Source organism: Jaculus jaculus, chromosome 4 (genome assembly GCF_020740685.1).
Source record: "Jaculus jaculus isolate mJacJac1 chromosome 4, mJacJac1.mat.Y.cur, whole genome shotgun sequence".
NCBI classification, from domain to species: domain Eukaryota; kingdom Metazoa; phylum Chordata; class Mammalia; order Rodentia; family Dipodidae; genus Jaculus; species Jaculus jaculus.
The window spans coordinates 43,126,375-43,152,715 of record NC_059105.1 but is presented as its reverse complement, the minus strand read 5'-3'; the positions used below and the strand labels follow the sequence as shown (position 1 = coordinate 43,152,715).

The window sequence follows — 26,341 nt, the reverse complement described above, 5'->3', positions numbered from 1 at the left end:
TCCCATACTTATACTGACCCTCTATCTGCCTCTTCCTCTGTCTCAAATAAATAAACAAAAAAATATGAATGAGAAATAAAGTTTGGTAAACTACAGAGAGGCTAATCTGTTTTGAGATTGTTTTCTGTGTCAGGGTCAGCCTAACCAAAGAGAATTTAACACCCAAAGGATTCATGGTTCATCAAAAGACATGGAGAGGTAGGAAACAAAGAAGAAAGGTGGGGGGAAGAAAACATACTCTAGGATAGAAAATCATAATTACGGAGCTGGGAATATAGCTCAGTAATAAAGCACATCCCCTGAATTCAAGCCCCAGCCCAAATTAAAGTAAGATAAAATAAAAGAATAAATGATGGTAAAAGAGAAAACAAGGGTCAAGAATGAAGGAAGACAAATTTGTCTTCCAAGTACCAGGTAGCCCACTATTCATTTCCCTTCTTTAACATATGTATTTGCTGTTAGCCTTTCTCTCTTTTGAAACACACTTCCAGGCTGAGAGCTCCAATTTTTAGGTGTCTTCTCTCTCTTTAATGCCTTTTATAAACATCCACTTTCCCTAAACCTCCTAAACATCCTAAGGGGAGAGGAAACATGAAACTTCAGTAATGTAGTAAGAGGTTTCAGGATCTGTGATTACCAAAGATTAGTTCAAAACCAAATGCGTAACGAATCCAAGGTGACTGTGGTCATGCTCGCTGTGTTGCATCGTGAGACTTCACTTGAGCCTTGGTTCTGAGTACTCTCTGCATCGCGTGTGCCACCATAGCATGCACCACCAACAACCGCTGCTGCGATGCCCCAGCTCAGATGCAAAGCCGTGGTGTGCTATGAAGCGCCGTGTTTTTACTGTACATACAAAGTTTTATGCTCTCAGAGAAACATAATTGTTCCATTGTTACAAAGACTTTAATATTTTCCTGCCAGCATTCCTCAACATGTAATTATGAACGTGTCTCTGGATGGTGTTAGAATCTTTGATTTTAGAATTTTGATTTGAAAGCTACATAAAGGCTGGAGAGATGACTCAGCAGTTACGAGCACTTCCTGGGCAAGCAGAGAACGTGAGGTGGCCTGAGAAACCCCTTAAATCCCCAGGACCCATATAAATAGCTGGGCATGACAACACCCATCTACAACCTCAGTCCTGTGGGGAGCAGAGACCCAAGAATCACCAGAGCTATGAAAGATGGCAAGCTTCAGGATCAGTAAGAGACTCTGGCTCAAATTACTATGGTGGAAGAGAGATGGAGCGGTACACCAGACGCTCTGATGCAGCCACCTCAGGCAAGCACGCCCTGCCACAGGCGAGTGCACGGAGCACGTGAACGGGCATATATATACACCAAACACACACATATGCACCCCGTCACACTGCATACGTACAAACAAAGAGACCTATAGAAAACGCACATGGCTGTTCATGTGACATTTCTCCCTTTGATGATTTGCTGAGCTGTATATTTGGGTACCTTTCTGTAAGTGTTGCAATAAACCTATATGGGAAAAAATAAATAAAAATCATGGAATTGCTGACTTGAGCTTCATAAAAATTGTTAAAGGAATTTAGGCCTGGGTTGGGATAGAATTTCCAATAATTTCTGAAAGGACCCTAACCATGCATCTTCCACTGCTGTATGTTTACGTGAAGGGGCATTTTCAGCATTAAGAATCATAAAACAAGGACACCAAATAACATTGAATAATGCGGAAGATGCTCTAAGATGTCATGCAGCATCAAAAATCAGCCGAAATTACATAAAAATAAACAGGTAAATTAATCTCATTAGCACACAAATTTCCTTTCAACTTTAATAAAGAGTAAAATTATATACATATATGTATGTATTCCAAAGAATTGTTTTAAACTAAGTTTTTTATTTTTACACCTATTTTACATACCTATATATACTTAGGGTTGAGTAAAAACTTCTCAAGAAAAAAAAAATCAAGGGAGTCCCAAGTGAAGGATTTAAGAAGCCCTGACCTGAACGACCTAATCTACCCAGCAGAAGAGTAGACCTGCCTGACCCCAAGGGGACAGCTCAGCTAAGCCAACACACCTAGAAAGAGTTGGATCCAATGATCTCCTGCAACACCGAGAGAAGGGGAGGAGAGAAGAAAAGGGAGCCTCAAGAAGTGTGAGCAAAACAACATGGAATATGGGCCCCCAAAGCCAGAAGATCAACCTAAGGAATCCAGGCTCTCCTTGTATTTGTTCACTGGGTCAGCCACCCCTGAACTTTCTGCCTTCTCTTCCTTCCCTGCAGTTACACGTCAGCTGAATACAAATACAAAGTGAATTCCTCCTCATCCCACAAGCCTCACAGTACTCATCACTGTACCAACCTCTCCCAACTAGCCTCCAAAGGGCCCTGGATCTTCCCTTTCAAAGATGCATCTCACAGCACTTGGGAGGCAAAGGTAGGAGGATCGCCATGAGATCGAGGCCACCCTGAGACTAAATAGTGCATTCCAGGTCAGCCTGGACCAGAGGGGGAAAAAAAGCATCTCAGTGTGATTTCTCACTTCTTGACTTTTCTTTCAGGCTCAGTGAGGAAAAGAGCTGTCTTCCCACAGCTGAATCCTGGGCACTTAGCAGAGGCACAATTAAGCAAGTAACTAACATGAACAAAACATCCCTCAGATAAGTAAGTGGGATCATTTAAATTCCCTGGAAACCTGCAAGATCAAAAACTGGTGTGGCCAAGATTGCTATGACTCAGAAAAGTCTGTGTCTTCTGACCTTGGGGCCACACAGCTGCACTGATATCCCCTGGAGTTGGGTATGACCATATGAAGAGGTCCCATGAATGGAAGGTGAACATGTGTGATATCCACCATTCAGAAAATGGCCATAAAAGCCCTCCATGCTTTTCCTCTGGGATCTATGTTCCCTTCTGTACAGGTTGACTGCAGAAAACCCCTTCAAGGACCTCAGAAGCCACTGTTCTCACCAGGTCCCCTGTGGAACAGAACTACTCTTCATATCTGTTCCTAGGAGAACTGAACTCTATAACATTCATCCATCAAATATCTACATGTTACACAGCATTTAGCCTACCTAATTCAGTGTTGTTGCTGGTTATAATTAAAGTTAAACTCTTTAACCTATACTAGCCAACAAACTGTTCATTGCCTTTCCAAGAAGAAATAAAGGCTATTCAGAGGCCAGTATACTCTCTTGGGGTGTGTATGAATTAAAGCTCTGTTTGCTTGTGACCATTAGGAAAAGGTAGTAACCTTGCCTTGGGCTTGCCTGGGCTTGGCGCACAGCCACCGAAGTACACTGGGGGAATTCTCATGATGTCAGAACGAGACGGTGAGCTTGCCTGGGTGCATGGCCTCCTCTCAGAAGTATAGGTCACACCCCACAGGTCCTGGACAAATGCCCATTGCAAGTAGTCTGTCCCTGGCATCTTCTGTGCTTACCTTGCAAGAAATGTCAAAAGGCATTGTCCTGTTACTTTCAGTGCCAGCTGGGAAGAGGCTGCCACGCCAATCCGCACTGGCGCGGAACGATGGTGGTGCGAAAGGCCTGCCTTCTCCACCGAATGCCCAACCAACCAGAGCCACCAACAGGTTATGGCTCCAGGACAGAGATCTGCTTATGCCAAACATGCACTTGACTCTCCTGTTGTTTCTGCTGAACACTAAAGACTTGAAAGAGGACTCTTCCCCCTGAAGGACTTCCATATGGTGACAATCAACTCACATTAAAAGAATTAGTGCATGGGGCTGGAGAGATGGCTTAGTGGTTAAGCACTTGCTCATGAAGCCTAAGGACCCCAGTTGGAGGCTCAATTCTCCAGGACCCACATAAGCCAGATGCACAAGGGGGCACATGTGTCTGGAGTTTGTTTGCATGGCTTGGAGGCTCTGGTGCACCCATTCTCTCTCTACCTATCTACCTCTTTCTCTGTCTGTCGTTCTCAAATAAATAGGCCCCCCAAAAATTTTTTTTAAGAGAATTAGTACAATGTACTACACATAATTGCTTGTTCCACTTCACTCTAGGAAACCATTGAAAGGATAAATCATTGACTAATGCTTTTGACCTTTCTTTATTACAGCTTAGCTTGTTTGTTTGGAAACTTTCCAGATACAGTGATTATTAACCTTTTGGGGGAGGGGCACAGAGGAGGGAAAGGATGTTACCAATATGTGATGTTTCCATAAAAATATGTCCATATCTAATAATAAAAATAAATTTAAAAAGAAGCCAAACTAAGTTAGAATAGGTCAAACTTTGTTTGCACAGTGATGGGATCTAGCCCAGGCTGTGCATATGCTGAGCAAACATTCTTCCACACTTTTGGTTTTGATATTTTGGCAGTTGTACTTCAATATAATAAGTTTCCTTTATAACTATAGCATTTTATTGCACAAACTTAAAAGCAGCATTCAAGAAGCAGTCCAGGGCTAGAGAGATGGCTTAGCAGTTAAGGCTCTTGCCTGTAAAGCCGAAGGACTCATGTTCAACTCTCCAGTTCCCAGGTAAGGTCCCACATAAGCCAGATGCACAATGTGATGCAAGCAAGCAGGGTTGCACATGTGCACAAGATGCGCGGAGGCCCTGGCAAGCCAATTCTCTCTTTTGCTCTCTCTGAGATTTAAAAAAAAAAAGGAAAAAGGGGCAGTCCAAAGCTCTCACTATTTATTTAATAGATCCACAGACCAGAAAATTCCAGGAGTCCTTGCCTGCACCTTGTGAGTAGATCCTAAACAACAAAACCCCATCATCTCTTACCAGTGCGTTCACATCTTCCGTCTTGTGGATGAGCATGCGTATCTCCTCTGGATCTCCACTGAAGATTGCTTGGACCAGTGGTGGCTGCAAACACAAGAGGATGAGAATTAGGTACACAGTTAATACATTTGATTGCATTCACATGCAGACGGTGAGAATGGAGTTTTTCCCTGGAAGTTTATTCAAAACTTAACAACAGTCAGGCAAAATCAATAAATAAATAAGACTCAGATCTACATTTACTAGAGGTCTAGTAGGGGAGATATTTATATACAGAAGTAATACAACCTGGACATCATAGACAGACATGGTCACCTAGGGCTATGAACTAAAGTGAATGTAACATGAGAATTCTCATAGTCGAAGTTGTTCTTGATAGGCCTTTAGACTCCCTGCCAAGGAAACTACCACATATGGGGGCTCTGTAGTCAGTTCCTGTGTTGGACCAACTGTTTTATTTTCCCCAGCACCAAAATTCATATGTTAAAGCTAAATTCCCAATGTAACTATTTAGAGATGAGGCCTTTAAGGAGGTACTCAAGGTAAAAAAATGTCTAAGGGTAGAATCCTAATCTAATGAGACTAATGTCCTTATAGAAAAAGAGGAGACTCCAGAACCCTCAAGCTCCTTCTCAGCACAGAGATAGAAGAGGGATGTCCCCATCTATATGTTAAGATTCAGCCTCCACAACCATGAGAAAATAAATGTCTCCAGTTTAAGACCCAGCCTGTGGTCTTTTGTTATGGAGGCCCAATGAGGTAAAGACCCTGCAATTTCTCCACTTCTTATTGACAATGTTCTTTAATATCCTCAAACAATTCCATTCCTAAAGGACATTAATGGCTAGGTTTCTGACCACCCAAACACTTCTCTGCCAATGTCTGAAAATCTCTTGCAACCCCTCCTAAACACTTTCCATAGCTTCAGCCAAATGGCACTGACTGCTTTAACATAAATACATCCAGTGTTGGCTTAAGGTACGAGATAGAATGGCCACTTAGGGACTGTTTCTGAGCTCTTACTGAACCCACCAACATGAAGAAGATCACATAGCAGAAGGGTCCATAAAGTATGATGGAAACACAGCTCAAAGAACAATGAGCTGGGGCAAGAGGAGGGTGAAGAGGACGGATCCCAAGAGCTTGGTGGAAGGTGCCTTATGAATGAGCATGTGTTTGCAGATAGGAAGGAAAGGCATCTCTGGCAGAGGAGCAAGATATGCAATGGTATGAACATGTATAGAACCCAGTATCAATCTAGCAAGTAACACGTAGGCTAATTGTGGGAAAGGGGGCGCTCAGGGGCTGGTGAGGGGACTGCCCTCTGTGGTCAAGGTTCCTATTCTCAGCTAGCTCACCCACTTTCAGGCACATGCTGGGACCATTTCCCATGTGGAATCTGGAGGCAAGCATGATCATTGCCTCTTGTGGGTTTAGGATTAGAAGCAAATGGCACAATAGATGAGAAAATTTTCTGTGACTATTCAGCCCTACACAAGTTTAAGTGATGTTTTCATTAAGAAATTTCTAATGATACTAATATGGAATACTCAACCTTTTCCCCCAACCTTCAATATCCTTGGCAACTGCATATTATGCATTTACTCATAATGTGCGGAAATATTTTAGTCCTAATAAGCAATTACATGTTGGCAGTTACCCAAATTTGTCTCACCCTAAGAATCACGCAAGATGCTTATTAAAACAATATTCCTAAATCTCTTTCCTGAGGTGGCTGTTAATCTTGATCTTTAATGAGTCCTCCTCTAATTCTTAGGCACTAGCAGAAAATATTATTCTCCAGTGAAACCTCTGGTTTCATTTCTTTCCACCCTTCAGTTTTCTCTACTGGGAAATCTGAGTCCTTATTTTTCCCCTCAAACCTTTTGTCTTTTTTCTTAACCTTCCTATTGTCTTTCTTAAAGGCTTGCTTTTTGTTTTTTGTGGTTTTTTTTTTTTTTTTTTTTTTTTTTTGAGACAGGGTCTCAACTTTGTAGTCCAGGTTAACCTGGAACTCACTATGTAACCCAGGCTGACCTCAAAATTGGTAGCAATTTGTCTACCTCAGCCTCCCTCATGCTGGGATTACATATGTGACATAGCAGACCCAGCTTTCTAACGGCTTTTGATGATGTGTATTGTTAAGTTTGGAGTTTGAATTGAAATATTATTTTTATTGATTTACAAGCAGAGAGGGAGATAGTACAGAGACAAACAGAGAGAATAGGCACACCAGGGCCTCTAGCCACACCGCAAATGAACTCCAGATGCATGTGCCACTTTGTGCATCTGGCTTTACATGGGCACTGGGGAATCAAACCAGGGTCCTTAGACTTTGCAGGCAAGTGCCCTAATTGATGAGCTACCTGTCTTACCAGCCCAAATGTATTATCAGTATAGCAAGAGTCCTTGGGAAAGCACTGCATCAAGTATGTCAGATTGGGACTGTAGGGATGGCTTAGCAGTTAGGTACACTTCCTGTGGAAACATGAGAGCCTGAGGGGACCTGAGACTGCCCAAGTTCAAACCTCCAGGTCCAGCAGGAGGGAGGCAGAGGGTAGGAGAACGGCCATGAGTTCGAGGTCACCCTGAGACTCCATAGTGAATTTCAGGTCAGCCTGGGCCAGAGTGAGAACCTACCTCAGAAAAAAAAAAATCTGGGTGTGGCCACATGCATCTGTAACCTCAGTGCCACAGAAGAGCATAGACTGAAGAATCTGGAGCCTCACAAGCTCCAGAATTAGTAAAAAGGAGACCCTGGGAACTGAAGACATGGCTTAGTGGATAAGGCACCTTACCTGCAAAGCCAAAGAAAGGACCCAGGTTCAATTCCTCAGGATCCATGTAAGCCAGATACACAAGGTGGCACATGCGTCCAGAGTTCCTTTGCAGTGGCTGAAGTCCCTGGCATACCCATTCTCTCTCTCTCTCCATATATACATATATATACATATATATACATATATATATATGTATGTGTATATATATATATATGTGTGTGTATGTATGTATGTATGTATGTATGTATCAAATAAAAAATTTTAAATAGGAGACCCTAGCTTAAAACAAGATCAGGCAAAAGAACAATGGAGAGGTTCACTGGATGCTCCACAGTGGAGTGGATGGGGTACCACAAGTGCATACATCACAAACACAAGCAAAATGTGCGTGTGTGTGTGTGTGTGTGTGTGTGTGTGTGTGTTCAGTTGCCAAGAACCTGTCGATGGCTCTTCCTTCTGTTCATGAAAGCTTCCAGAAAATGGCCAGACATATTTCATTTTTTACCAAAAAAAAATTTTTTTCCCTTCAATTTTACTATGTGCCAAACGCTTGCGGTGTGCCAAAGTATTCAGATAAAACCTTAAAAGATGCCTTGGAAAGAAGACAAGCTTTCCCTTGCTTCAGTCGTAGCTGGTGAGTCTGCCTCAGGACCAGGCACCCGCTCCTCCCACAAGCTTGCTGACCACCTTAGCCAAGCCTGTGCTGGAGTCGCATTAACTTTCTCCGTTGAGCTCTCTGCTGTGCTCTTAGCAAAGCATGCCCGGGTGCATTTCTGCCTTTTTGAACCTTAAGGGAGAAAAAAAAAAATCACAGCATTTCTGTAGAGGCTGAGTCTGACGGGATTTTCGGGTTAAATCGATAGCAGTCAGTCAACAGTTGAGAAGTTCACATTCTGAGGTGCACGCCTGCTAATGCACCCTGGCTCATCCCTGTGAAGGATCTCTGTGAAGTACACGCAGCCTGTCGTCACTCTTGAGCACAAGGAATGTGGACAGGTCCTCTGTGGTACTCACTAAGCCATCTTGCTCCTCAAGAAAGGCGAGCATTCCAAGCAATGGCTGGAATGTCCCAAGGAGAAGCACCCTGGAACCACTGCCAGGGAAGGACACCAGCACAGTCCCTAGGCGCAGAGGTGCGTGGAGCTTCCCGAAGCCCTGCGGCTTTGTAACACTGTCAGACACAGACTTCCCAATACCCACTGAGCCCCTGCACCTCCTCCAAGGCTGCAGCCGCCTACACACACTCACATACTCACAACCGGCTATACATGCACCTACACGTAAATGTGTAAGCATCCAGACGCCTCCCGCTGTCTTTGAAAGTATCTCTTCTCGAGCTGGAGATATGGCTTAGCGGTTAAGCACTTGCCTGTGAAGCCTAAAGACCCCGGTTCAAGGCTCGATTCCCCAGGACCCATGTTAGCCAGATGCACAAGAGGGCGCACGCGTCTGGAGTTCGTTTGCAGTGGCTGGAAGCCCTGGTGCGCCCATTCTCTCTGTCTACCTGCCTATTTCTCTCTCTCTCTCTTTCTCATAAATAAAAAATATAAAAAATAAAAGTATCTCTTCTCCACAACCTGGAGCCTTGTGAGACCCACATCTCCAGCTCAGTGATGCCCTAAAGCTGCCCCAACACCACTGTCCCTACAAGTGTGAATCTAAACTCCCAAGACTCCAACCCATCACTTCACAGACACCCGGTGTGCGTGAATGAAAGCTGAGTGTGTGTGGTGCGACTCTTGAGCAGGCAACACTCTTTCTAATATTATGGGTCTTCCCTCTTCCCTCACCTCCCCTCCCAGCCTCTTTCCCTTCTCCCGAACGAACAATTGAGCATTTCCTTTTGTTGAGATTTTAATCTGATTCCACTGTATGCTTTTTTCCTCCTGGTAAACACAAACCTAAGAATAAACATCTGGGAAAAGGTATTTCTAAATACTGTCTATGTTGCATGGCTTTAAGAAAGGAGGTTAGGAGCTGGAGAGGTGGCTTAGTAGTTAAGTGCTTGCCTGTGAAGCCTAAGGACCCTGGTTCGAGGCTCATTTCCCCAGGACCCACATTAGCCAGATGCACAAGGGGGTGCACGCATCTGGAGTTCGCTTGCGGTGGCTGGAGGCCCTGGCGCACCCATTCTCTCCCTCTCCCTCTCTCTCTCTCTCTCCCTCTCCCCCTTTCTCTCTGTCTGTCACTCTCAAATAAATAAATAAAAATAAACGGAAATAATTTTAAAAAGGAACAGAGGTTATTCTAATGACAAGATTGTTCTTTGGGAGTATCCGGGAATGACAGTCCATGCCCCATTCATTTGGCAGCCAGTATAACTGTTGCAGCTTTTGCCTTACCCGTGTCAACACTGAAAAGCCCAGGCTCACCTGCACAAGGGTTGTCCCAAGCCCGGCCACGTGCCTGATCACAGTTTTGCTTTCCAGGGGTTACAGTCAAGCGCACTTCAGAAACATCAAACAGGAAACTCCAAAAACTAAACAACTCATAAGTTTTAAATTATGCACCATTCTAAAAAAAAACACCAAGAACCCTGTGCCATTTGCTGCATCCTACCTAGAATGTGACTCACAGCTGCCCAGTGTATCCACAATGAATAGGATACGCTACCTGCCCAGAAGTCCTTAATACCATCCCAGCATACAAATAAGCTGTCACCGTTCTCCAGTCCTTGTGTTCAAGTGTCCCTTAATTAATGACCCCAAAGCACCAGAATACTGGGGGTGGCAAATTTATTATTTTATAGTTGCTTGATTTCATCATTACTTATTATGTTAATCCTTGCCATGTCTAATCTATAAACTAAATGTTATAACAGGCATGTACATATGTATGATTAGAGAAATATAAATAGTGTATATAAATACACACACACACGGGGGGGAGGGTGGTATCTATTTGGGTGTCAAGCACTCATTGGGCTTCTTGAAATGTGTCCCCTACAGAAAAGAAGGAAATTCTGTATTTCTATTTGAAGTTTCATACATTCCAGCACTCGTCTAGACACATAAGAGTTTTGTGTATAACAGAACACAAAGGTCAGTAACACAAAATTCTAACAGTGGTGAGGGCAGAATAGCAGGAGGATCTTGAGAGAGGCAGCAGTGATGTCAGAACACTGTGCTTGGGTGGAAGCTGGCGTGCTGGGAAGACCCGCGGGCTCGGGTTAGATGCAGAAAGCAGGTGATGGTTCCCGGGCTCCGGGTAACAACAGCATGGCTGGGCAGGGCGGGGCGGGGGGGGGGGGTATATTTGGATGAGACTTGTCCTTGTCATTCAATCGCACCAACTTCATCCCTTCTATCTTTCCTGAGCATGGGAACAGCCACTTCTAGAGGTGACTCTCTGCCAGGTTAATGACATTTGGCCTTTAAAGACAGAAAAGAGCAGAAAGGCTCTTAATGTTTGGCAGCCATTATGAATTCTTAGACAACCTGGCTGGATGAGAAAGTGAAATCACCTCAGCAGAAATTCACTTTCTCTACACACAGCCTTTCAGCCCATCGATGTAATATTTCTCATTTTTATTCTCAATCTTTGAAAGTAAGCTTTGAAAAAAATGCTGGGTTCCCAGAAACAAGACACTAAATCAAATGTGAGCTAGTGATGCATTATTCTCCAACTCCAAAGTCGAGTCACAAATCCACTAGGGGGAGCAAGCTGGTAATTTGTCATCTTGGATAGATGTTCAGGGTGTGTAATTAAGGGAAATAAGGTAGTTAAAGGATACATTAAAGCTTGCAAGAAAGTTCTGTGTAATAAGGACACATAAACACCATGTACACACACACACGCACACACACACACAAAGAAAAGAAATAAATCAAACAAAAAACTTTTCTATTGAGTCTTAATAACAAAGCCATCTAAATAAATTCCAGATATTAAAATATCCTTTTCATCATTTGAAAAACACAATTTAGTTATTCCCTCAATTCCATTAAAAATACACTAGTAGTGACATCAGACATTTAAGGATAAAGTCCAAGGGCTAGAGGTATAACGGTTTTCCTGGCATTCATAAGGCCCTGTGTTCAATCACAGCAACTGAACAAAAAAGCTGGCAATACCAAACTCGAAGCTGAGGATATCGCTCTTTGGTAGAGTGCTCACCTATTATGCACGAGGCTCTGGGGTCAATCCCCAGTGCCAGGGCTGGGCAGAGGGGGCACATTATACGTTCTACAGTACCCAGCAATTTGATTTTTACTGAAACCCTTGCACAGCACACTCTGTCTTCCCCTTTGCCAGCCCTACGTTCTTTATTATGAATCAGGTTTTGGATGACGAGCAGAGAGACAGGGCTGCCCCTGAGCCCAAGAGCTACAGTCGGGGTAATAAATCCGGAAGCATCCAGAAGGTGTCCCAGTGTGGCGTCCCACATTCCCAGTACGCTGCTTGTCTCTTCCTGTTCAGATTGGGTATTTAAGACTCCAAATCCAAAAGAAAACATCTTGCACTTAGAGTGGATGCTGGAATTAATCAATAGTCAAAAGAGGGGAAATGATATTGCTAAACATCTGTCCATTCTTGAGCATTCTGAGTACAGAGCATCGTTAAGGCAGAGTGCGAACATGTTATTAGTAGCTAATGGCTGAGGCAGCAGTAATCTGGCTATATGAAACCATCAGCTTATGTGACCAAGCTGAAACACTTCATTAGGTAACAACTGGTTTTTGTATGAGGCAGAGCTTGCATTTTTTTTGCAAAGGGATAATAAAATCTTGTTCGAGTCACCAAATTTAATGAACAAAACTTGCTGGCTCTGTTCACTGGGCCCTGCCCTGTGATCTGCTGCAAGGGTGCCATTAAGTGCTTCCTAACCATAGATCACTCTTTACTTGGGGAGAAGTCCCCCCATCACAGAAAGATAATGATGATCATAAAACCAAAACAGTTTCCCTTAAGTACCATAAGAACTACACAAAATGCACTGAGTCCTCATAAACATTTTTTCTAAATTATGGAGTGAGACAGGATGGCATGTTTGAAAATGTCTCTTAGCCAGGCATAATGCTCACACCTATAATCCCAGCTCTTGGGAGGCTAAAGCAGTAGGAACATGACTTTGAAGCCAGAGCAAAAAAATAATAACAAGATCCTGTCTCAAAACAAAATAAATAAATAGAGGAGAAAATGTCTCTTACAGGCTATGCTGCAGAGTAAATGTTTATGTTTCTATTTAGTAACAAAAACAAGACAAAAAATATAAAATTACAAGTAACAGTTATACTTTCTCTCCAAATAGCTGCTTGTTGATTACATACTTAAATAGGATGAAAATGGAATTTATTTAATCAGAAAATGGATAAAATTAATGGATTACCTAAGCTTTTCCAAAATGAGAATAACACATAGGCAGTGACTCCGGAGCAGTTCTTTACGGACCCCAGTTTGGGGATCATTCACACCCTCGCCTGCTCCCCCCTTTTCTGAACTCCTCCACGGCTATTTCTCTGCCCTCACCTAAGGACAGCTAGCCCTACCATAAAACGAAGCCCGGCTCTGTTGATTTTGCTACTAGCTACTCACAAACATAAAAGGAGGCGGCTAGGCAAGAGGAAACCATGAAGCAACAGTGCAAGTTAATTTGAAATCTGTGGGGCAATACTGATTTCTGCTGACCTGTGCTCGCTTTCTCGCTCTCGCTCTCTCACTCGCTCGCTCACTCGCTCTCTCGCTCTCTCTCTCTCTTTGCTGCTGCACTATCTAGACCTGTGTTCTGGGGTTACAGGTATGAGCCATCATGCTCAGCTCAACATATTCCCTATGAAGTAATATTAAATACCTTATGGCCTACCACTGCGGATGTAATCTCTCTCATGTGTGTATATTTACATTATATGGTAGCTATAAATAGTATATATTTCTGACAGAGTCTAATTTTAGAAACCTAACAATAAAACAATTTTGCTGAAAGTCAGAAAACCAAGGGCCACAAGCTCTCACAGTATGAGGTCTCTGTGTGCATTTGTACCACCAGAAAGATGGAGACGATGGGAACTGAGCTAACTTGTGACTACATCTCTCATGTAGGAGAATGACAGGTGATAGGGTTAGAATAAGAAGTAGCTAGCCTGGAGGAACAACATGCCAGCCTAAGGAGCTCGAAGCTAATCTGTGAACAAACAGGAGCTGGGGTCTTGAGCAAGAGAAAGGAGTGGCGCTTCTGCAATCTGGCCAGTGTTCACTGTGCACAGAAGGAAGAGACAATGGAGTTAAGGACCCACTGGGAAGCCAAGCCATCCAGGTAGGAACTTTCTGATCTTCCTTTGTCTTGGGATCCCCATGTGGTACTTACAGGGATGCAGTACAAACAGCAGATACTGTTTTCAGTGCTTTGATGCCCGCCCTACTCCTGGATGCAAGTTTGGCTTAGCATCTTGGCCATTTTCTTTCACTGCTTATACACATCTCACGCAGAGCTCCAGCCCTGAGACAGTAAAGTTTCCAGGTGAAATTTCGTTTAACTTCCTTTACTTCTGGAACGTCTCCACTTTCTCCCACAGAGCCTCTGCACATGGAAGCTCTGTTTTGTCAGATTTGTCACTTGATCACTGAATTGAAATCATAACATTACAAAAATAGGCCACATCCATAAAAAAAAGAAGCAAAGCAAAACAAGACAGATGTACTTTGCCAAGTGTCATATTTTTATGGGAATCTGATGCCAACTACTCACATTTTTTTTTTGCACTCCACCTAGTTTCAAATGGCTGGAAATCAAATCTAAACTTTAGCTAAGTTCATTAAATAGTGTTGGGGAGTGAACTTTTATAGAAAGCTAATTTATGCAAGAACACAATGAGCCCAAGAGGCTAGTCTATTCAGAATATTTACATCGGCATAATCTTAGTGAAGCAAAAAGGAGCAATGATATATGTATACTCTTTTAAGTTTCCTGTTTGGAAAATTTGTTATAGAGGCTTTATTTCCTTTCTTTGTCTCGCTTCCATCCTTATATCCTTAAGGCAATTGCATCTGATAGCATATCCAACTCATGCTATTTTAAATATGAACATGATTTAATAATGTTAATCAATGCAAGCATTTAAGGGATCTTTGTGGGGGGGGGGAGGCATATGCAGGTTGTCAAACTGCCTTTTAAATATTTATACCCATAGACCTGTTCCTCTCAGCCTCGGTCACAAAAGTTTCTTGGGGCAGTAGACTGCAGTTAGTACAGAGATGCACCCCTGACCAAAGTGTTGAGAAAAGCGCTGATTGTGTGCTCTGCCTCTTGTGTGTACATTTAATTCACCCCCTTCAGACAGAGGGGAAAGAAGAGTGGAAGATGGGGAAAGTAGGGAATGAAATAATTTTGTCTTCTGGACACAACATGGTTATTACATACATGAACTCACAGCAGCTGTGGTTTCCTGCGTGAGACAGCCTGTCAACATTCCACTGTGGATTCAGAGACTTAAGAAAGACCCCACTCCTCCCAGAAGAGCTATTGTCTGTTAATGGTTGCTGGGGGAGATGGAGGCATGCTCTTCCCTTGGTGTAATCACTAGTCAGTTGCCTATGGCCACCTATCCATGCTCACACAAGAAGGTCTAATTTAACTCAGGGGGTCAAAAAAGAAAAGAAAGTAAGAAGTGGATTAGATGAAGCTGGGCATAGTGGCACACGCCTTTAATCCCAGTACTTGGGAGGCAGAGGCAGGGGTGTTGCCATGAGTTTGAGGCTACCCTGAGACTACATAGTGAATTCTAGGTCAGCCTGAGCTAGAGTAAGACCCTAAAAAATAAAGTGGATTAGTTGAGAAGAAGAGTTTTAGGAGGGGGTGGAATAAGATGTCAAATAGAGGGTAAATATAGTCAAATATATACATGTATGAAATTGTTAAAAATAAAAATTTTTTTAAATCATCCAAGGGCTGGAGAGATGGCTTAGCGGTTAAGAGCTTGCCTGTGAAGCCTAAGGACCCTGGTTGGAGGCTCCAGGCTCCATTCCCCAGGACCCACGTAAGCCAGATGCATGAGGGGGCACATGCATCTGGAGTTCATTTGCAGTGGCTGGAGACCCTGGCATGTCCATTCTCTCTCTCTCCCCATCCCCCCCCTCTCTGCCTGTCACTCTCAAATAAACAAATAAAAATAAACAAAATTTTTTTAAAATCATCCAACTAGCCATGGTGGCACACACCTTTAATCCCAGCACTTGGGAGGCAGAGGTAGGAGGACTACTGTGAGTTCAAGGCCACCCTGAGAATACATAGTGAATTCCAGGTCAGAGCTAGATTGAAACTGCCTCAGAAAAACAAAAAACAAAAACAAACAAAAAAAAATCATCCAGCACAAAGAAGATTTAGGGTTACAGGCATACATAGCATAATTTGTTTGCTCAGATACAGAAAGTACTTTTCAGTTGTTGGATACAAAATGTGCTTTTTTATTCAAAATATTCCTTTTGAGCCCTGGTGGCACAAACCTTTAATCCCAGTACTCAGGAGACAGAGGTAGGATGACTGCTGTGAGTTCAAGGCCACCCTGAGACTACATAGTGAATTCCAGGTCAGCCTGGGATACGGTGAGACTCTATCTCAAAATTTTGCCTTTTTATTAATACCTAATAGGTACATTCCTTACCACAAAATTGGCAATAAAAAGGGTATTCCTTTAACAAGTAGTCTTATGGATGGACAGATGGATTAGTGGTTAAGGTGCTTGCTTACAAAGCATAAGGAGTCAGTTCCCATGTAAATCAGCTGCACAAGGTGGCACATTCATCTGCAGTTCTTTTGCAGCGGCTGGAGGCTCTGGCATGCCTATTCTCTCTCTCTCTCCCTCTATTTTCCTCTTCCTCTCTCTATTTCTCAAATAAATTAATAAAAATACAATATTAAAAACATAAAAATAGCTGGGTGTGGTGGCTCATGCCTTTAATCCCAGCACTTGGGAGGCAGAGGTAGGAGGATCACTGAGGATCACTGAGAGTTCGAGGCCACCCTGAGATGACATAGTGAGTTCCAGGTCAGCCTGGACTAGCGTGAGACCCTACCTTGAAAAAAAACAACATAAAAATAAAATATTAAAAAACAAATATAAAGTATGGCATAAAATGACCAATTGTTATGGCAAAATTTTGTCATGGTATTAAATAATTACAATTTTGGCAATCTCAGATGTTAGAAGATAAATAAAGCAACTCAAGTTTGCTTTATAAGCAAGTAGATCACCATGTAGACATGAGAGATATTCATTAAGATGGTGGCAATCTCTTGCTGCATTTGAGGTACGTACAGTTCCACAGAAGAGGTTCATGTACTAATGTCATATGAAGTCACTCATGACTCACGCAAACTCCAAGATGAGTTTGTCTCAAATTTATTACAGTATGGATTCATTCAAAACATTAGCAAATTAATTTTTACACAACCAACTGTCCAAAGCTTATGACAATTTTCTCTCAAGCCCTCCTCTCCTCCTTTTCTATAGATTTTCTTCTTTGAATTCCACATGCATTTATGGGAGGGAGATAGCAGTTCACCTCACACTGCATCTCCAGAGGTCAGAGACGAGGGATGTGTCGTCCAAACTGGTGTCACCTTCCTTGGTATTCCAACCACTCTCAAATCTATATCCATGAGTTGCCCAGAGCATGGACCTATCCTTGCCTGCATTGAGTACAGGGTCTCCTAGTGCCACAAAAACCAGGAAACTCTCAAAGAATGTGAATCTATTAGACTCTCCTCCACAGTCTTCTAGGAAACATCTTTGGCGTCCCCTGGGGAAAATTACAGCAAGAACATTCAGCGACCTATGTCAAAGGGAAATGATAAGACAGCAGGAAGAGAAAGGAGCCTGGGAGACTGGAAACAGTTGATACGGTACTCTTACAAAAATGAGCAAACATGTCATATTTCCTTCCAGAGACACCAAATCAGTTAACTTTTATTTTATTTCTCTTCATACTACCCACCCAACAAGATATGAAAGATATGTTTTCTAAAACTTACTCAAGTCCATTTCAGATAACCATATTCAGTTCAATTCAAAAAGATGTATGAAGCCCAAGAAATTGCTACATGTAGGAAACACAGACCCTGAGATATTATTGTCAGTCTTTCCCTTGAGAGCCCTACCAGGATGTAACAGGAAGGACACAAGTACACATAGCTTGAATGCAAGGTTTATACCACCCAGTGAGAAGTACCCAAAGCAGGGAACTTCCAAAAGACGGTCTTCCAAAAGATGCAGCTTTGAAACAAATGCTGTATGTTGGAGAAGGTTTAGACAGGCAATGATGAGCAAAGGGAAAGAGGGAACGTCTGTACCTTTACATCCTGGTGCGAGCAAGCCCAGGGTATGTGTTTGCTCCACTGGAACATGAAGGACAAAAGAGCAGCTGAGAAGTCATCAGGGATCATACCACAGAAAGCCCCAGGTGCCAGGCTAACACATTGAATTATTCCAAACTGAGGTGATATGGTTGGTTTTGAGCAGGAGAGTGACTTAAGACGTCCATGTTTATTGCCTCTCTGTTCACAATAGCTAAGAAATGGAACCAGCTGAGATACTCCTCTACTGATGAGTGGATAATGAAGATGTGGCACATTTATACAATGCAGTTCTATTCAGTGGTAAAGAAAAATAAAATATGCAGGGAAATGGATGGACCTCGAAAGGATTATACTTAGTGAGGTAACCTAGGCCCAGAAAGCTAAGTGCCCTATGTTCTCTCTCATACAAACAACAAACAAAGGTTTGGACTTGTATGTGAGTTGGAATAAAACACAGTAGCAGAGGCCAGTAAGCTAGAAAGGGGATATAAGGTGGGACTTAAGGGGATGGTACTGTAAGTAGAAGAACAGATTTTTGGGGGTGGAAAGGCCTAAGTGAAGTCAGGGGAAGAGATTGATTAAATGAAAGGTGGGGCGAGATTTAATCAAAATCTAAGAGGGTAAGAATAAGACATATAGAAACCTACTTTTTTGGATAATGGAACACCCAGAAGCCATAGATTGTTACTAGAAATTTTCAGTGTCAGGGATGAGATACCGTCCGGTGAGTTGTTGGCCAAGGAGGTCCCTGATGCCCCCCAAAACATTATAGGTCTTTGCTGAAGCTCTTGGTTTCCCACCAGGAATAGATGGTAAGACCCTATTGCTGAAGACTCCACATGCTTGGCTGACAGACCACCTGACAGAAAGCTAATAAAAACTATGCTGCATGCAGCTCCAGGGGAGAGAATGAGTTCACCAGTAGAGATAAACAATGGTGGACAATGCAAGCCTTAAATTCAGCCAACCAGGCCAAATGAGCCAATGGGTACAATAGTGGCATGTTTGGTATGGGGAAAACCAACTGCTCTAATGGGACTGGAGGCCCACTCCACAGGAGGCAATACATACCTAATACTGAAAACCTATGACAGGAGAGGTCATGAGCCCTCATGGTATAATGCTTGCTGGTGTCTGGCTAAATGCATATATTATGTTCACCAAACTGCCCGGTAAGCACTTCTTGTAATGTTCATACCCACATAATAATGCCACTCTCGCTTTTAGTTAGAGAAGCTTCTCTTTTCAGATGGTGGCACCTCTGGGGTGACTCAGAAGGCATCCTAGTGCTGAGAAGTGACGGAGGAGTGCTCAGCACTGACGCATTGCTATCACACCTTCCAAGGCTCAGGGGTCATTTTGGAAGAGGTGGGGGAAGAATCTAAGAGCCAAAGGAAGGGTAGGACTCCTTACAATGAACTCTTCCAGACACAAAATGGCCTGGATATCCATGACCTCACAGTGCCTGACGCTACCTACACATGACCATCATAAGAGGAGGAAAAGATGATATCAAAAAGAAAAAGACTGTTTGAGAGGGGTAAGGGATATGATGGACAGTGAAGTTGCAAAAGGGAATGTGGGGGGGGGGGTATTATCATGGTTTATTATCTATAATTGTAAAAGTTGCCAATAAAAGAAAAGAGTTGTGCCTTAGAACCAAGCTTAGTGGCACATGCTTATAATCCAGCACTTGAAAGGTGGAGGCAGGAGGTTCAGTAGTTAAGGCCACCCTCAGCTACACAGACAGTTTGAGGCCACCCCATCTCAAAAAGAAATAGGGCTTGAGGACAATCCCTCTGGTGAAGGACTGTATGATGAGCCAGCAGGAAGATGGAACAAGTGAGGAGATGGCAGCATTAGTCTAGGGGAGAGCTCCTCAAGGATGGGATTTCCCTCCATCGTGCAATGAAGCACGCCTACGGTGGCCAGCCTGCGCACTCACGCCTTAAAGCAGCAGGAGGAGCCCTCTCAGGTGCCGCCGGCTGGACTCCGCAAGCCTCAAGCCTCCGGCTGACTTCCTCCGCGGAACGCAGGGTTCTCGGAACGGAAGCTCCCGGCCGAGGTCAGCACATCCCACTTCAGGGCAACCTGCTCCCTGTCTCCACAGAGCCCGGGCTGTCGGCTTGGGTGCTCTCTGCTGGACTTTGCATAAAAAAGGCTTTTGTCCATCTTCATGTTATGAGCTGAAGAAACAAGCAAGTATATTGAACCCAAGTTCTTTATCTTTCGTCCCTAGTCAGAAGGTAAATCTCTTTCTTTTTGCAATCATGCAGTTTCGAAAACAGGAAGTATGCCGAGAAAGGGGGTTTTCAAATTATATAATTATCTCCTCTTTGTCCTAGTTGGCTAGGATTAAATCTTGTTTTGTTTTGTTTGGTTTTTTTTTTTTTTTTTTTTCTTGTTTGTTTTGCTTTGTTTTGCTTTTTTTGTGCTAGGGTCTCACTCTAGCCCAGGCTGACCTGGAATTCACTATGGAGTCTCAGGGTGGCCTCGAACTCACAGCAATCCTCCTACCTCTGCCTCCCGAGTGCTGGGATTAAAGGCGTGTGCCCATGACCGGCTTTAGGTTTAAATCTTAAGTAGGAGGCTGGGGATGTAGCTCAGTTGGTAGATTATTTGCCAAGCTCACATGAAGCCTTGGGTTCGATTCCTAGCATGACATAAACCAGGCACTGTGATACATGCTTGTATCCTAGCTCTGAGGAGGTAGAGACAAAAGGATCAGAAGTTCAAGGTCACCCCAGCTACATAACAAGTTCAAGACCAACCTAGAACACATGAGATCCTCTCAAAAAAAAAAAAAAAACAACTTAAGTGGTTTTCCTGTGGCAACAATACAAAGATGAGGTGGGGGGGGCACCTCAATCTATCCCATCACCAATGTTAAATGCATATTCTTCCATATATTTCTCCCAGGTTTGGGTTGTACATAAAAATACAAACACACTATATGATGTTATGAGGTTAATATTGGTCATCAGTAAAATGGAACTTTACTCTTATAATTTTTAAGAGTAACAATATACTAAGAACATCTATCAGCTCATTTCTTAGCAGCTATATATTATAACATATAATATTCTCTAACCTTGACATATCACATATTCAATTATCTCCCTACCATTGGGCCCGCAGCTGATTGCTAGTTGTAGCACAACACACAGGCTTCTCCAAGTACACGTTCCACAGAGAAGTACCACAGAGTGCAGGCATGTTCTGAGCACATACTATTTTTATAAAATATACAAAAGAAATGTGTGACACAGTCCCTTCCTCAGAGAGAGCCAAATATAACTGGGGAAATAAGCCTACCTCACACAAACAACGGGAGTGTGCAAGACAGTGCTCAACTGAGTTCTCCAGGCCTGAGGCAAGTGGATGCCAAGTTTTCCTTCTGCACAAAGGCAGACTAGACAGAGAGCTCAGGGAGGACGCCTCAGCCCAGATATCCTACAGGCTGTCTCTGATTCAGAAAAGGGGACCAGGAACCCAAGCCAGAGTGGTATTTGTGGTGGAGGCAGGATTTTAATGAGGCCTAAGAATGGCTTAGGCCAATGAGGAAGAAAATTGTACTGGGGATGCCAATGGAGTCAAGGCACAGTGAGGCCGCTCAGCATGTGAGAGAATGACAAACAGCAGTCAGCGTCTCCCCCGGACTCTGCATTTCCAAACGCCATCCTCCGACACTGCTCTATGGAAGACATAAAGCCCAAGCTTTGCTGCCCGGAGCAGTACACTGGGGGAGACGGGGCATGCACTTCCAGCCAGCCAAAGCTTAGGAACGTTCCCCACTTCTCTTCCTCCCTAGCCTTCCCATGCGCCACCCTGCCCACCGCCAAAGCACATCTAGGCACACACTCACCTACCCTTTCATGCCCTCAGAGTAACAATCACTTAAAGTGTTCGTGTCTATCTAGAAAATAACATGAATAACATGGGAGAATGTAATACTGAAGCTAAAATGATTATAAATTAACAACAACCAAAAAAAAAAACTGAGTACTTTTTTTCATTCTGTTCTGTTCTGTTCTGTTTTGAGACAGGGTCTTGCTCAGCCAAACCTGAACTGGCCTTGGACTCTATAGCCAAGGCTGACCCTTGAACTCCTGATCCTTCTGCCTCCACCTCCCAAGAGCTGGGATTAAAGGTATGCACTGCCACGCCCACCTACTTGTTTCCATAACAACTTCTTTGTAAAAATGTTGATGATGACAGTCACTACGGTGTTGGTCTTTTAGTCTATGTTGATATAGTATGTGTGCAACAGGTTCAAATTCATTTAAATACAAGACATACTTAATAATGCATTTATAATTTTATCGCATTTTTGGTAAATATAATTTGAAAACTCAGTATATGCACCAGCTCAGTTTACATGCCAAACAGAAATATCTCTGAGAGCAATCCCACTGAGGAGGGCCCTCAGCTGGATGGGAGCAGGAAGGATGGAAATAATGGTACTAACATATGATGTATCCATACAACTTTCCACTTAATAAAAAAAAAAAAAATAAAGAAGTATCTCTGAGAAAGTTCCATTAGTGAAATAAGCTTGAGCAGATTAATGCACGGAGATGAAAAGCACCACAGGAAAGTCTATGATTGTCTTTTTCTCACTACCCCTCCCAATCTAAAAATAGCTTTTAGCAAATTTTTTAAGCAGTAGGAAAACAAAGTTCACTCCTGAAATGTTAACTTGAACACCAAGTTGGAAGAATCTTTAATAAGAAGGGTGAGCTAATTTCAAGTAACACCTAATTGATATGTGCTTATACTTAGCAATAAATTTTTCTTCAAAACATCCTTGAACTCTGTTGCAGGACACCACTCACAAAGTGACTGAGCTCTAAAACACAGTATCCAGGTAGTGGCATCTTAAGGCCTCCCATGACCCCACCAAATATAACCTCTTTCCTGGTGGTGACTCCACACCCTTTTCTTCACTAACACTACCCTTGGCATTGGCGCCAGCCGTTAGTGTCTTGGCACATCAAATCTAGATTTTTAGAGTATGCACTATATACCTAACATCAAAACTCAGCACCTGCTACACGGTCATTGTGCAATATTTCAGCTCTTTAAAATGTGCAGTATGTGGGGCTGAAGAGATGGCTCCGAGGTTACAGGTGCTTGCTCACAAGGTCTACCAATCCAGGTTCGATCACCCAGTGCCCATGTAAAGCTAGATGCACAGAGTGGTACATGCATCTGGAGTTTGGCTGCAGTGGCAAGAGGGCCCGGTGTGTCCATTCCTCCCACCCCCCACTTTCTCTGCTTTCAAATCAATAAAATATTCTTTAATGTGTAATGCATGGCCTGGTATGATGGCTTCCATCTAAAATTTCAGCACTACAAAAGCTGAGGCAAGAGGATCACAGTAAGTTCAAGGCTTCAAGGCCAGCCTGGACCACAGAGCAAGTTCCAGTTCAGCCTGGGCTGAAGTGAGGTCCTGCCTCAAAACAACAACAAACAAACAAAAACAAACTTAAAATATGCATTATGATCGTGGTTATTTTGAGAACATAGTCCCATTCTTCTCTGGGGGATTTCTGGTTGCCATTCTTGTACCAGGAACAAAACTAGGCTTGGCCAAAGATAGTAAAGCCAAGGTCTGATGTGATGGAAACTGCCTGCCTAGACATGTAGAGGCCTGTTCTCACTTAGAGCTTTCTAAATACATTTGGCATTGTAGGGCTTCATTCAGCCTCTTAAATCAAGTACATGAAAACCAATCCAAAATGTGGAAACAAGAGGCTGGAGAGATGGCTTAGCGGTTACAGCATTTGCCTGCAAAGCCAAAGGACCTCAATTCGATTTCCCAGAACTCAGGTAAGCCAGATGCACAAGGGGGCATATGCGCCTGGAGTTCGTTTGCAGTGGCTGGAGGCCCTGGCACGCCTATTCTCTCTTTCTTTCTCTCTCTCTCTCCTTCTCCCCCCCTCAAATAAATAAATAAAATAAAATGTGGAAATGAGGCCATAGGAAAAAAGTGGAAAAAATTATTTAAAGAAACTGGAGACACAATTTTGATCTAATCTTGTTCACTAGCTATTACATAGCCGAGGGTAAATCACGTGGCTAACAGAAATGCGTTACCTCACCAAAAATGCAGGTTCACAATGACTACTTTGGGCTGGAGAGATGGTTTGCACTTGTCTACAAAGCCAAAGGACCCAGATTCGGTTCCTCAGGACCCACATAAGCCAGATACACAAAGTGGTGCATGCATCTGGAGTTTATTTGCAGCAGCTGAAGGCCCTGATGGCCCATTTTCTCTTTCTCTGTCTTTCTCTCTCTCCCTATCTACCTTTCTCTCTTAAATAAATAAATAAATTTATAAAATGACTATCTTCCCAAGAACAAAAAAGAGAAAATCAGATCTTATGAGGAAAAAAAACATGAAAAGGTCTTGGTGAGAGTAAGCTTGCTGTAACAGGACAGCAGGTCCGTGAGGCTGGTCACCCACAGCAGGGAAAGAGGAGAACCAATGTGCTCAGAGCTGGTCACAGCAGTGGGTCAGTTGTGTACAGCTCTAAAGGAACTCTTCTTTCTTGTTTTTAAGACCTAAACAAGCACAGAGAAAATCTGGCTAGCATTCTTGGGTTTGATTACCTATCAGAATCACCTAGGGAACTGGATCTACCCCGGTGAGCCTGATGTAGTAAGTCAGGAATGAAAATCTTATACCTGCACTGAAAAAGTCCAGGTGACACATTTGCACTCTGTACACATATATCAAATCCGATCACTTGTACGAATACCTCAGAAACATTACACCTGTGATCCCAAGTCTCAAGTCAAAGAAATGTTCAGACAATATTTGTTTAAAATTGTTCATAGCAACATTATTTATGGTAGCAGAGATTCAAAAGGGATCAGTGTCAAAGCTGGGGAACTTTTTTAAAGAAATTAAAACATATAACCCCCCCCAAAAAAATACACCAGTGGCCAACAGCACACAAAAAGATACTTTCACCCCATCTACTGCAAAGAATGCAAATCAAAACCATAATAGGATTCACTTCCACACACAGTACATGGTTAGAATAAAGTGAAAACATGACAGAAAATACAAGCAGTGAAAATGTGAAGGAATTCTTGTTTGTGACTAACATGTGACGCAGCTTCTGTGGGAGACAGCGGTGGTTCTCCACTTACACACAGAGTTATCATACAATGCAGGAGTTTCACTCCTACGTGTACAGCCCAGAGAACTGAAAATGACAGCTCAAACTGAAGCTGGTACACGTCTGTCCACAGCAGCACTGCTCACAGTGGCTAAGAGGTGGGAACAACCCAATGTCCACCAACCGATGGGCGATGACAAAGCACACCATAGCCGTACAACACAGTATTCCTCATCCATAGAGAGCCCAGAGTGAATACTGCTGGAGGCCACAGCATGGATGAGCCTTGAACACTTTATGCTAAGTGAAAGAAGCGAGATTCCATTTAGGTGAAATTCCAAAACTAGGCAAATCCATAGCAACAGAAAGCAGATTGTCAGGGGTTGGGAGGAGAAGAGAATGGTATGACTGCTTAATGAACACAGGGTTTTCTTGCGGAGTGAGGAAATATTCTAGAACCCGAGAATAGCGACAGCTACGCAGCATCACAAGTGTCCTGACGCTGCTACGTGTGTTCAAAATGGCCAGCACAGTTAAGTGTATTTGTGTCATACTCTAAGCTCAGAAAAGTTTCACTCCAGAAGTCAGAATATCTTTTTAGTGAAGTTGATCTTCTGAGGGCGTTTAATGAGTTATAAAATATCCTAGAAAAAAGCAACCCATGAAACTACTTATTGCACAACCCCGGTTTCTTAATGTGTAAGTATTTACAGGATAACACGGTGGCTAGAGGGAAATTACGGACAGGCTGAACAGGGCATCGACAGGTACGTTTTCTGGCTCTTGTTCTGTAATTCTCCCCGTTTTCTGTCGTATCACTTGGTATGACACTGTGAACATATATTTTATGATGCAAACTTAACAACTGTTTTAAAATAGTTCCTCCTGACATTCTGAAGCCCAGACAGGAAAAGGGTAATAATAAGAAATCTAAAAACCATGTGGCAAGAGGATTCTAACAGCAAGGCCAACACAGCCATGAAGGGGCTGAGGCTACAGCAGCTGGAGGTGCATCCTGTCCAAAGCTAGGCCTATGGTACTTTCAAGTTTGCAAGAGCTCTAGACTTCTCAATAAAATGCCCTGACTTTTAAATGTTGGTAATTCATTCAATATGCTTGAAATACCACAGGCCATACAAAACATACCTGGACACTGCTATGCAGCCCACAGATGCCAGTTAGTAAAGTCTCCAGTTTGTAGGAGCAGGAGTGTTGGCCATGGACAAGGAAAACCTTTGAAAGAACATGGAAGTAATTTCAAATATCAGAAAAATAACTAAGTGAAAGGTTAGTGGGCGGGGTGTAGTCTCTCCCTAGAAGGAGGATACAAGCCAAAGGCTAGAAAGAACAGACGACCTGGTCCTCAGGGGTGTCGTTTCTACCAGAGCAGCTA

General features: G+C 43.1%; 1 protein-coding gene across 11 annotated transcripts in view; it reads right to left on the bottom strand.

Moving 5' to 3' along the window:
- Window positions 1-26,341, bottom strand: part of Ankrd44 (ankyrin repeat domain 44) — a 340,447-nt gene that overhangs the window by 190,473 nt on the left and 123,633 nt on the right. For all 11 annotated transcript variants that reach the window (XM_045147141.1, XM_045147142.1, XM_045147139.1 and 8 more), the window contains exon 2: window positions 4,748-4,831. In XM_045147141.1, the coding sequence (XP_045003076.1) occupies window positions 4,748-4,783 (36 nt within the window). In that variant the 5' untranslated portion in view covers window positions 4,784-4,831. The remainder of the gene's footprint in view (window positions 1-4,747; window positions 4,832-26,341) is intronic.